This window comes from Condylura cristata, unplaced genomic scaffold (assembly GCF_000260355.1).
Source record: "Condylura cristata isolate star-nosed mole 26May11 unplaced genomic scaffold, ConCri1.0 scaffold00015, whole genome shotgun sequence".
In the NCBI taxonomy this organism is placed as follows: Eukaryota; Metazoa; Chordata; class Mammalia; order Eulipotyphla; family Talpidae; genus Condylura; species Condylura cristata.
The window spans coordinates 36,632,948-36,645,524 of record NW_004567116.1 but is presented as its reverse complement, the minus strand read 5'-3'; the positions used below and the strand labels follow the sequence as shown (position 1 = coordinate 36,645,524).

Genomic DNA, 12,577 nt, shown 5'->3' with positions numbered 1-12,577 from the left:
TATTTACCCTTAAACGCTCATTGTTTGATTCAATAATTATTATGTCTTAGGAATTGAACAATTTAAGAAAAAAGAAAAACTTTTCCTTTTGACTTCATTCTGTGGAAAGTATTTGCTATAATGAGTATACTTGTCTTCCCTTAATGGATTTTTGCACCACAACTGTGGGTCATACATTTGGCATAAGGCTTTGAACAAAACATATGATTTAAGTCATAGGTACTGTCATCATTTTAGGTCCCTCAGAGGTCAACATGGAATGTTCAGTGAAAGCTCAGAAGAAAGGTACCCAAATGGGATGAGGAAGGGGAGATTTCCCAAAGGATGTAACCTAAAACCCTTCATTAAAAAAATATAAATTAATAAGGTAAGGAATAATGAGGAGGATGTTAGGATGTGTCAGCTGTCAGTTGTTTGAATCCATGGTCCATTGAGCTGGGAATAGCTCTCCTAACAACTCAGCTGGGAGCAAGTCTTACAGGATTAAAATCTTTTCTTATAACGTTTTATTTTTTAACAGGAAAGCTGCTGTATCTGTGATGGTGGGCCCAGATGACAACCACACAATGGAACCCCCTGACACTTTCTTACTTGTGGGCATCCCAGGTCTGCACTCTTCCCATCTTTGGCTGGCTGTTACACTGACTGCCATGTACACTATAGTCCTGTTGGGGAACTCCCTCATAATAACAGTAATCTGGATGGATTCTACCCTACGAGAGCCCATGTACTGTTTTCTATGTGTTCTAGCTGCTGTGGACATTGTTATGGCCTCCTCGGTGGTGCCCAAGATGGTGGTCATCTTCTTCTCAGGAGACAACTCCATCAGCTTTAATGGCTGTTTCATTCAGATGTATTTTGTCCATGCAGCCACAGCTGTGGAGACAGGGCTGTTGTTGGCCATGGCTTTTGACCGCTATGTAGCCATCTGTAAGCCCCTACACTACAAGAGGATTCTCACCCCTCAAGTGATGCTAGGAATGTGTGTGGCCATCACCATCAGAGCAGTCATATTCATGACTCCACTCAGTTGGATGGTGAGTCACCTACCTTTCTGTGACTCCAAAGTGGTTCTCCATTCTTACTGTGAGCACATAGCTGTGGCCAAGTTGGCATGTGCCAGCCCCATGCCCAGTAGTCTCTACAGTATGATCGGGTCTTCTATTATCGTGGGCTGTGATGTGGTCTTCATTGCTGCATCTTACAACCTGATTCTCCGGGCAGTATTTGGTCTCTCCTCAAAGAATGCTCAGTTGAAAGCATTAAGCACATGTGGCTCCCATGTAGGTGTTATGGCTCTGTACTACCTGCCTGGGATGGCCTCCATCTACGTGGCCTGGCTAGGAAAGGGCACAGTGCCCTTACACACACAAGTGCTGTTAGCAGACTTGTACCTGGTCATCCCACCCACTTTAAATCCCATCATCTATGGCCTGAGGACTAAACAAATACGGCAGCAAACACTGAGTTTTTTGATGCGCTGTCTCTTTGGCCACCCCAACCTTGGTTCATGAACCCAAAGTCTGGTCAGTTCTTGAGCATGCCATCCAACTTCAAAGATTCCTTAGAGATCTGTGGGGCTGATTTGGTTCACCTGGCACCATAGGGGTTCTAAGATAAAGCTGTAAAGGATATCTTTACATCATTTTTCAATTTCTAACAAGAACATGAAATAACTGAGTAATTTTCTGTCAATACTTTTAATGGCTTAGTTAATGATTCAGATATAAGTTTGGGCACAGAATATATATTTAGGGTTTTTCTTTCCTTAACTTCTGGCCTATATATCTAATTTAGGGTCTAATTCCAGAAGAAACCAACTGTTTGACCCCTGTACACCCAGATGATTTTCTCAGGTTATAGGGAAGCAACTGTTAATATATGACCCTGCCTTGTGGCCCAATGATGAAGTCCATTAAACTTGGTTCTCGTGTGCAGGCCTGAACCACAGGTCTTCTCAGTCAAAGTGGATTTGAGCTAATCTGACGAGAAAACTTGGGATCACTGATGGGGGCCTTTTTCCAACACATGAATTTGGGGAGAGAAACCTAGTCTACAGGAAGAGACAGGTTGGCAAAATGAGACAAAGAACTGAGTCTATGACTAGTTTATTTTGTACACCCAGGTATATCCCTGAGTAAGTTTGGTAAGATTCCTCTATCTCCTTTTCCCATGTCTCCATCATTAAGCAGTTGAAGGCAGTGTATAATTCCCACTCTTCTGTTTCTAAGCAGAAGCTAAGGCGACGTGAGTCTGGTTTTGGGCATTCTGTCTCTGCTTCCTAATCCTGCTTGTGTGACTTAACTCTAAGACCCAAAAGACAGGGATCAGATATTACATAGGCCTTTTGGATACCTCTAATGTAAAAACATTAAAGAAAAATAATATTAATAGTGAAGATGAAATGTCACTACTTTTCTCTAAATACGTACTTGGCTTTTGTTTTTATTTTCTCCTTTCAGCAAGTCTAAATGGAATCATCAGTATATGTTCAAAGAAAAAGATTTTATATAGAAGATACATATATTTATTCTAGTACACCTGAAAATCTTAATTAAAGATAACTTCCTAAGAGTTGATAACAAGTTATCTGAATCTTATTATCTCCCTCTGTTAGTGAGGGAAACAATGCTAATTCATAGAATACTTAAAATGAGTAATGAATATAAAGCACACAAGGTTAACTCTGACACAGATGCTTTAAAAGTACAGCCAGTAAATTTCTAATCCACAGTTTTAAAGGGTAGTGTCAGTTCTGCTCAGTACTTTTGATAACTCAACAATTAGCACACATACCTTGTGCTAACACTGGCCTTTGTTACCTACCAGAATGTACTCGATCCCTTTATACCAGTGGACTAGGACTCAGCCTCTAAAAATCCAATAATGCACTAAGTTCCCAAAGAACAGTAAAAAACTCCTCACTCTGCAACTCCTAATGTAAAAACAAATTAAGATCAAGAAGCAGTTAAACATTTTTGATAAGATTTTCATTTTGCAAAGTCATACCATTCTTTCTCCATAGCAAGCCCTCATCCTTCTAGTGGCCTTTTCCTTCATGGCTCAGGCACTGCACATCTTAGTTTCTCTGAGAGTAATACCAGCCTCGGTAAAACTTATCCCTGCCTTGTAGTAAATGCTCACACCAAGGTGGAGGTGTGATCCCCAAGCCTTCCCGGGAAAGTGCAGGCATGCTGTTGTCTACCTGCCAGCTTCTTCCTCTTCTGGCCTACTTTTGTGACTATTCCTCAAATTAGCTTTGAGCAAGATTATAACTAAGGAGCACTCAGTATTCTAAGCATCTATGAGGCGGAAGAGCTAATTTTTGTTTTGATTTTAGGCATGTGAATGAAAGTTCCCTCATTTAAGTACTGATCAACACATGGCTAGACTCAGGCTGGAGTGGTGACCCAAACAAGAACTGTCTCCATGGAGTTCTTAAAAGGGAAGTATAAACTACTACCTTGGAGAAAGGAGTTTTTGTATCTGTGAACTCCAATCTTCTTGCCTGATCTTAAAAAATCAGACAATAGAAAATAATCAATGAAGCCATTTAACTTTGTAATCATTCCAACAAATAATAACAGCACACAAATTAGTTTATAAATATCAAATAATGGCCCTCCCTGGTGGCACAGAGGTCGAAGTGCAGCATTAAAGAGTTGGATCCCTGGCCTGGGAGGTGATCCACATGGCACAGCAGACCTCTCCTGCCTTGCCTGCTGTTTCCCTCAGCAGTGTAGTTCGTCAACCTGCCTATTCTGTTCCCTACTCTGTCTCTGGAGAATCCTCTCACCGCCCCCTGCACCTCTGGCCTGTACCCCAGTTCTGTATAAATAAATAAATAAATCTTAAAAAAAATCAAGTAACAAGAAAATAGCACATTACAAACAGGGTCACCCTGTTCTTTAACTTATTCTTGGTTTGAAAGAATTTATCACTGGGTAATACACCTTTTCTAGAAAATTTCCAAGATGTGTCTTAATAAAACCATAGTAAAAAAACACCACAGACTGGGCCAGCAGTCTCTTCTGTAAAATGTCTATGTCTATGACTGGAAGCGCTCCCTAAAGACCTATTTTTCACATCCCTAAGACTAGGGATAAAAAGACTTACATCCCTCTAAAACAGGTCAGCCCTACCCTCTGCCAAGACCAGGTTTATGACTAAGCACTTCATTTCCATCCAAGTGGCTAATGGAGACATCTCCCCACCTACTGTCAATGCTAAAGGACTGACTGAGAAGCAGGTGGATAGAATGAGTTTTCTCTCCAGTTTGCCCTGTTTTACTTCCTTCAGAGGACACTAGCCAATACAATTAAGGTAGAGACTGTTTTTGCTATCCTTCACCACAGCTGTTTGGAACTGCCTATTTCCTAAGTCAGGATCTACTCTGCTGCCAATCCTAACCCCCAAGTCACATCCTTCAAGCTTAAACCACATCTGCAGACTATATCACACAGCATCACTGAGACAACACATAATGTAACATAATGTACTGTTGTAGTTCCTTGCAAAAGCAATGCCAGTAATTTTCATGAGCTTGCTTTGCAGTTTGTTAGTTTCTAGCCATAATCACAGATATGTGGTAAACTGGTTTTGCCATGCACAACAATCATTCTAGAATCAATAGCACAGATGAACAGTTTTAATTCCCTTTCACTATAATACCTGGCTCTCCAACAGGCATATTGAGCATGGTCAAATTCTTTCTTCTATGACTCCCCTTCCCCATTCCTCTTTACATCACAGATTTAGAGACAGAAGCAGAGAAACTATTTCACAGTTGCCAGAACCACAGACTTTCTTGGTGACATGAAAAGACCCAAACTTCAGCCCAACCAGCTTGTGGGTTACCTTCCTTGTCATTTGTTTTATTTTTCTTTTTTACTATCTTTATTCTCTACTGTGAGGTCCCAGTCCCCATCCCAATTCAAGAGAGACAGACACAAAATATATTATTCTGACCAGGAGTTTACCACTGGCAAGGGTGCATTTCTGTTGAAAAGGCTCCAGACTACTTGTAGAGACCCTATGAAATAAAGGCACTGCTATAAAGATGTAAGCTGCTGGCTGTATGAAGGCGAGACAGCCAGGTCCCCATAGACAGACCCATAGTTTGGCCCCTCAGACAGGAGCTAAAGTATGAGATGGATCTGAGGTCTTCACATCAACCCTGGAAGGGAGGAGAGCACACAGTGCCCATTCCCCACTGAAGACAGTGACCATCTTCCAAACATGGGGGCTGTTCCAGACCCTCAAATAAGAAATGACACACAGACAATCAAGCTGAGAAGTGAGTTTGTCAATCTTGTTTAGTTTCAGTGTGAGAAATACTTTATAATCTTTGTAATTGTCTTTCAATAGCTTTGTAAGGAGTAAGTTCTGCATTAAGGCCATTTCAGTTTCTTCATCCATAAAGTGAAGATAAAGACAAGGTTCAGAGCTTTTCTGATTCTGTCATGTAAAAAAAAAGGCAGGACTGGGACCCAAGTCTCCTTAGAGCTTGAAAACAAGTGATCTGAGTGACTTGCCCAGCTCGTGGCTAGTGAGGGATGGCCACTGGGGTGGCCTGGGCAAGCCCCATAACCTTTGCTGCAATGCATTTCTCTAGTTAAGAGGTCAGGAAGCTGGAGTCAAAGTAGTTTGTTCTTAGTAGCAGACCTTAGGTGTCTTGGTACCAACTGGTACCAGCACAGCCACCAGCTCTGGACTGTTTGGCTTGTTGGTTAACTGCATCCAAAGGGTTCCCTGGAGGCTGGACCCAGTTCTCATCATTATTGACGTAATTATGACACCAGCAAGGCAGGGGGGAGGGGGGCATGAGCTACAGAAAAGCCAGCGTCCGGATCCTGAGCACTGCTCTGATCCCCACCACCATCTGTCAGGCTTTCCTTGCTGAGAAGTGGCGCTTATTTGACTGAGCCTGAGGTTTGGTGAATTTGTCCTCGTAGCAACAGAACACTGGGTCAGGCAGAGCTATCCCTGGGTTCTAGTTCAGCTCAGTTCAAGGGGAAACTTGTCTGTGGCAGGTCCAAGTCCCCTATGGGCCAGGAGACATTCCAAGATCTCCTGCCAGAGAGTGGCTCCCCTAGCCCTCCCCATCCAAGATGCAGATGGTCAGAGGAGCGGTGTTGTTTGTGCCAATGCTATAGCAAGGGCTAAAATAGGGCAGGAGGCGCCCAGGGAAAGGGTAGTGGGGGAAAGTGAAAATGTGGGAGCCATTGTCCGTCACATTGTAGAAGGAGACATCATGGGCCTCATAATCCAGGAAGACTCCCACCCGGCGGGGAGGGACTGACAGGGACAGTAGGGGGTATTCCTCAGTGCCTGCCCGGTACTCATTTCCCTTCCTCAGCCTTATCACCCAGAATCCATAGTTTGGGGATAAATAGACCACCTCCTTCCGATCCACATTCTCCTCACACACTCCTAGGCCCCATTCAGACCTGTCTCCCACTTCTACCTCCCAGTAGTGCCGGCCTGAGGAGATGCACTGGCTGCCCAGGACGATATTGTAGAGGTAGAACCTCTCAGAGTTGTCTGGAAGTTTCTGCTTGGCATCTCCATAGTGCACGCGTTTTCTGTCCTCCGACACAACGAGGCGGGAATAAGCAGTGTCTGGGTCCAAGCGCACATCCACTAGGGGAAAAACATCCTGCTTGGTAGCTGACAGAGAGCCAGTGGGCCTGGGGTTGATCTCCTGATTAGTACAGCCACAGGTTTCTCAGTGATGACAGGGGGGTTGGATGGGGCATCCAGAGGACGCCGCACTGTTTCATTCCTCAGGAGGGACCCCAATACTCATCACAATCTCCACCAGCACCATTACCTGCATATGACCTCAGAATCTCTTTTAGTCCCAATACAAGGCAATTTGTCTTCAGCTCCAAGGAGACTTGTTCTGGCCGCTGTAGGCTCCACGACTTGCTCCTGGTAGGGTAGGAATAAGTCTTGGGGCTGGAAGTCCTGGCTCTGTACATGGCTGGGCCTTCCCTGAGTATGCGGAGGAGGGCCTTGGCTAGGGACCTGGTCAGTGAGGGATGCCTGGCCAGAGATACCAGGCAAAGCAGAGCTGTGATGGTTAGCTGACTGGCCTTAAGGGCTGTAGAAGGGAGAGCACCTTCACATTCCTATGCTGTAGGAGGGGTCTGAGGTGCATCCAACAGGAGAGGGAGAGGTGTGCTGCAGGGGAGAGGCTGGTGCTTCGGGTTTAGAGCATCACTAAGGACACACCACGATCTTTGTCCTATCTTGGGGGATATACTTGTAACCATGTGCTTTGCAACTTTACCTGAAATTCTTATTGGTACTACTGAAAATAAAACTGCCTATGAACAAAGATGAATAAAAGAAAGTGCAAAGTTTTAGCTAACACCATGAAAAAGGAAGAAGGTTATGGATTAACATGTGCTTTCTGTAGGTGCAGGGTCCTGTTCCTTCCCCACTTCCAGCCTGGTCAGGCCTTACTTTCCCTTACAAGGCTGTGGGGGATCCAAGGATGGGCCCATACCTGTTTAAGACTTCATGAATATCCTAGAAAGAAAAAAAAAAAAATCAGGATATGAGTATGTGCTGTGCCTCAAAGGGACATCAGACACTGCGCTCAGGGGTAGGTGGCTACCCAAGGGAATGTGAGACACAGAGTAGGTGGGAGAGAAGGCAGTGGAGACAGATGCAGGCAGGAGGGGAACACAGCATGCTGCGTTCTGGCTGGTTTGTTGCCAGAGCTGCCTGAAGCTGCCACATCTATGAAGCACCAGGTCAGTCACCCACTGGGGGGGCAGTAATCTCAGGGGCACACAGGTCCCACGCCTGCAGGTAGTGCTGGAAGGGCCACTGGAAACAGCTGGAGTTCCAGCTGTGTTCAAGAAGCCCTGCTACTCACCTTCAGCATCCAGCGGACAGGCCTCTGGGACCGCTCTTTCAGCTCCTCAATCATCCTCCACAGCACCCGGCTCTGCTGGGTCAGGGTCTCATGATTTAATTGCAGCTTCTGTGTGGTCTCCTCTTCCTCCTGCTCCAGGTTGGCCAAAGCTGCAGCTGCCTCTGCCTCTAGCTGCCGACCTGAGGGCTGTTTTTTCTCTAGTAATCTCTGATACTTCTCAAACTCCCATGTGATACTCTTCTTCCGGGCTTCCACCTGCATCTACAGAGCCACGACTGGAATCAGCACTGATAAGTGTTGGTATAAAAGTCACCCAGGATTGAGGACACCAGCATGTACACGATCACATGGTCTAGAATGTTTTGGTACAGTGTGCCAGGCTTAGTAGAAATAAAGGACCTGAGTTTTCCTGCCCTTCTGTTCGCATAGCTTCAATTTGTGCTACTGAGCCTTGTTATTACTCCTGTTGACGCTGAGAGGGTACAGAACACCATCTTGGTACTGTATACTCGACTTCTATTTTCAGAATATTGATGATTGTTACACTTAAGAATCAAAGACAGTGTCGTTTACACTATTAGATACTAGTAATGTATCAATTCAACATACTGTTTTAGACTGGTTTGATGTTACCTTCTGTTGATGACACTTTTGGATAGTTGGGTGTTGGTGGCTCGGTTGCACCCAGCTCTTGGGACTCCGAGGAATGCGCCCACCGCTGTGCTACCATGGCAACAGATGGTTGAACCGATAAGGTGGACGCAGATTTGTGGTCATCCTATCTAACAGCCTGAGGCGCCATAAAGGGAGTGAGGGAGTGCCCACACCTGCGCCATAGGGAGTGCAGGCGTCTGGCAGTTGCCGGCCGGCCGTGATAAGAGAAACTCCTCACTTCCCCCATACCTCTTTCTCAGTAAATTTCCACTCTTCTCCAAACTCCCACCCTTACTGCCTAATGATATATAAAGGGGGGTCACGGACAATAAAGGGAGAGACTCCTGGATGAAGAACCTTGGTGGCCTGTGTTTTCTTTAACCTCATCGTCCCTCGCCGGACTCGGCTCCGATTAGCCGGACGCGGCAGTTGGGTAGTTATGTGCCTCAAAAATCAGTCATGATTTTCTAATGCTTAATAACTTTTGGTAAATATGTTCTACCAGGAAAAATTAAACAAAATATGCTTTAGTAAGCATTACACGAGTTCTGCCACTATGACCTAAATAGGCCCATGTTTTTCCTTTCTCACACATAAGGACCTGGGCCCAGGGGCTATCCGGACATCACTCTCGGGAAACTGGAATTGAGGGATACATGGCCTACCAAGGCCACACACCTGGTAAAGAAAGTTGGTATGGAACCTCAGGCTCTCCGATTTCAAACCTCCTGAGAGATAAGGAGCTACCAAAGGCCAGCTCCAGGATCACACAAGGATCAGACAGACTCATGCCCCTGGCAGCAACCTGCCTTCCAGTCGGCAGTTCGTTTCCTCTCACTGACTTCCAGATTCCACGCCTCTTCTTGCTCTTTCTTCAGATGTTCCAGAACCTCATGGAGTTTCCACTGAAAGAAATGAAAACTCATGAGGCCATCTCAGGCAGCCCAGTTTGATAAGACTTCCTAGCACTGGCAGAAAATGAGAAACAAGTGTCCTTTGGGTGATGGGCCAGTAGAATCCTGGGAGAGAAGCAAAATGACACAGAAATGGGGTTCTTGCCTTATGACATCCAATGTAGCTCTCGATTGAGAATCATTTAAACGCCCACACGGTCAGTTTCTGTAAAGTAGGTCTATTTCCAACCTTGCCAGAAAACTACCTTGGATTTCCCTACCCACTCCTATTTTCATCCTTATCTGCTGTGTTAACCTGCATCCTTGTTATTCAAAGCAGATCATAAAAGCTTGTTATTCAAAGCAGATCAGCACCACCTGGGACCTTATTAGAAATGCAGGCTCTAGGGCCTCACCCCATACATACTGAATTAGAACTTGCATTTTAGGAAGATCCTTGGATGGCTCACTTGCATATTAAAAGTAAGGAGCACTTGCATATTAAAAGTAAGGAGCACTTGCATATTAAAAGTAAGGAGCACTAGCCTAGGGTGTAAATGTAAGAGATTACTATTGGGAAGCATGAAGGCTTCTGATAACATTAACCACTTTTATGAAAAATTTACCAAGGGTCAAATATGGCTTAAGCAGTAAATACACCTTTAACACTCACAACCTCTTGAGATTTGTATTCTTCCCCTTTTATAGATACAAAAACTGAGACTAAAAGACTTACTGAACGTCATTCAGCTGGTAAATGGCTGGGCGGGTTTTAGCCCAGCCTCTTAATTGCTATAACTGTGTTATACTGCCTCCCTACTCTAAATCTCTCAAAACAAGCTTAATAGTTTTAATTTTTTAAGAAATGTTTCTTGAATAGAAAAACAGCTACCTTCTAATTTCAACTTCAAGATAGAGAATTAAGACCAGTACTGGATTGGTGGATCACACAACGATGGGAATATTGAGATTCTGAGAAAGATGTCAGTATGGGCAACTAACTGAAGAAAGATGTAAGAAGCTTGAAGTAAGTGAGGGTAGCTACAAAAAGCAGCAGGTGTGTCAGAGGTGAGTTTTCAAAGGAGAAGGGGAAGGGAGAAAGAATTCTGGTCTGGTCAAAGAATTAGAAGAGCCGCTATTTAGCTCCTAACCTGCATTTGACTAACGTGAAGTGAGAAGGAACCTTAGAACATTAGATTAGAAAATCTCACTACATGACTCACCGATAGTCCTTTCCTGTTCTAAAGTCAACTGTCATGATCTCAAATTTCTAAGGGTCATTCAGTCTATAAATAAGGGAGTTAAAATGACTCAGCCAATGTCAAGTGACTGCAGAACATTATGAGAGGGTTTTAGGTTCTATGAGGTACAGCCTTGAGTACTACTCACACCCAAAGTCACCTGAACCACCCAGAAGCTAAAACAAACTGGGTCTTCAAATTCTTAACAAGGGATGTATCTCTGGGTTAGGCATTGAGCCACACTGGGATCTGGCCTGGAAGTGGACGGGATTGCAGTCAAAGGAGGTTATGAATGCAAGGTGAGGGGTGGATTGCATCAAGTGCCAGGGATCTGTGGGTGTCAGGCACAGAGGAATCAATTCTCTGATCTAGAGACAGCTAAGTAGGGGTGGCAGAGAGACCGAGGTGCCAACCACCATCTCCCACCTTATACTCCCAGGCAACATCTTCCATGGGCATGACACTGTGGGTGGCATGTTCGGGGGAATGGCTGCAGGCCTGGCACATGATCAGGCCATCCTCTCTGCAGAACACCTTTAACTGTTGTCCATGGAGCTCACACATGTCGCCCTTCAGCCCCATTTCTGGATGCAGTCCCAGTAGCCGGACTTTCTCCACCACATTGGCCAGCTGCCAATTAGGCCTCCGGTTCCTTGGCTGGACAGGGGCCCGGCAGAGTGGACATGTGTAACTCCAGTTCTCAGAATCCTCCAGCCCCTTCCAGAGTTCAGAGAGACAACTGTGGCAGAAGCTGTGGCCACAGTCGATGCTCATAGGCTCCTTGAGGAAGGTCATGCAGATGGGACAGGCCACTTCTTCCACAACGGCTTCCACTAATGCTGCAGGATCCATGGCTCCTTCTCATCCCCTCCTCAGAACATGAAAAAAACCAGACAGTGGTAGTGAGGACTGCAAAGAAAAATAAGGGAAAAAGGAAACACAAAAGCAGAGGGATCAGTAAAGGGATAATTAATGACAAAAAAAACAACTTCCTTCTTTGGCTCCTTCACTGACCTTGTTTAATAAGCACTTCCCAACTGGGTTATGTTACAGGGCAGAGGGGTATCTGATAATGCCTAAGCAAGTGAATGTGGGATGTATAGTTCCTAAACCCAAAATACTTTTACACTTAGGTAATTGAAAACATATAATAATAATAGATGGCATTTTCTGAGCATATTATGTGCCAGGAACTATTCTGGGCATTTTAAGTGCATTAACTCAGTTAATTTCACAATCCTAGTAGAAATTATTATTCTACTGGTCTTTTTACAGGTGCTTGGTGCTGGGCTCCACTATTCTCTCTTGGGCAAATTACTTAATCTTTTTATATTCAAAGTATGACAAGTCAACAAGAGGCTGTGCGCTAGGGTAGTCCAATAACTTCATGAAGAAAGTGGGGTAGTAAGCAAATTTTGAGTACTATTCTAGGGGACCTGCGGGTCATACTTTCCTTCCCGCCTCTGTGCTTCCTGCTTTCCTTCCTTCCTTTATAATGACCAACTTAAAAGGTCCAGCAACCTATAAAAGGTCTAAACTTAGTTTAACTAAGTTACCAACCTAGCGAGGAGTCTACCCTGGTTCCTCAGTACCCTGTTTGACAGAAAGTTACCTCTCTTCACCTCGCAACACCTGTGTCCAGACAAGGGAGGAATGGCCACATTTTCCAACAGACCTCATTCAACTCACTGGAACACAAGGGGTTCTTGCTGCTTTCCCAGATGATAGTGTAACTGGGTGGTCCCTAGGAGAAGGGAAGTTCCAGGTTCCCTGCCCCACCCAGAAGGAGGGTGGAACTGAGCAGAGAAAAAGGAGAGAGAAGAGAGAAGAAAGGCAGATGGAGAAGGAGACCTAAGGAAGCCACATGGAGCAGCAAACATGAGATGAAGAAACCGGGCTTG

The 12,577-nt window shown here is 44.8% G+C and overlaps 2 protein-coding genes across 3 annotated transcripts in view; one reads left to right on the top strand and one right to left on the bottom strand.

Annotated features, from left to right (window-relative positions):
- The first annotated feature begins 539 nt into the window (after positions 1 to 539).
- On the top strand, positions 540 to 1,536 carry LOC101633096 (olfactory receptor 52I2). Its single transcript, XM_004683146.2, has one exon. The coding sequence runs from the start codon at positions 540 to 542 to the stop codon at positions 1,512 to 1,514; it is 975 nt and encodes a 324-aa protein (XP_004683203.1). The 3' UTR covers positions 1,515 to 1,536.
- Positions 1,537 to 5,319: 3,783 nt separating this feature from the next.
- TRIM68 (tripartite motif containing 68) overlaps positions 5,320 to 12,577 on the bottom strand; it is an 8,716-nt gene continuing 1,458 nt past the window's right edge. The window contains exons 2-7 of one of the 2 annotated variants that reach the window (XM_004683678.2): positions 11,103 to 11,585; positions 9,352 to 9,447; positions 7,889 to 8,149; positions 7,514 to 7,536; positions 6,833 to 6,933; positions 5,320 to 6,642 (exon numbers count right to left, since the gene is read on the bottom strand). In XM_004683678.2, coding sequence (XP_004683735.1) covers positions 6,092 to 6,642; positions 6,833 to 6,933; positions 7,514 to 7,536; positions 7,889 to 8,149; positions 9,352 to 9,447; positions 11,103 to 11,528 — 1,458 coding nt within the window. In that variant the 5' untranslated portion in view covers positions 11,529 to 11,585 and the 3' untranslated portion in view covers positions 5,320 to 6,091. Of the gene's footprint in view, positions 6,643 to 6,832; positions 6,934 to 7,513; positions 7,537 to 7,888; positions 8,150 to 9,220; positions 9,319 to 9,351; positions 9,448 to 11,102; positions 11,586 to 12,577 lie in introns of those variants that run through there. The other variant, XM_012725059.1, reaches the window with a different exon arrangement.

Coding starts and splice junctions, on each gene's coding strand:
- LOC101633096 (XM_004683146.2), top strand. CDS start 540: ATGGTGGGCCCAGATGACAACCACACAATGGAACCCCCTGACACTTTC.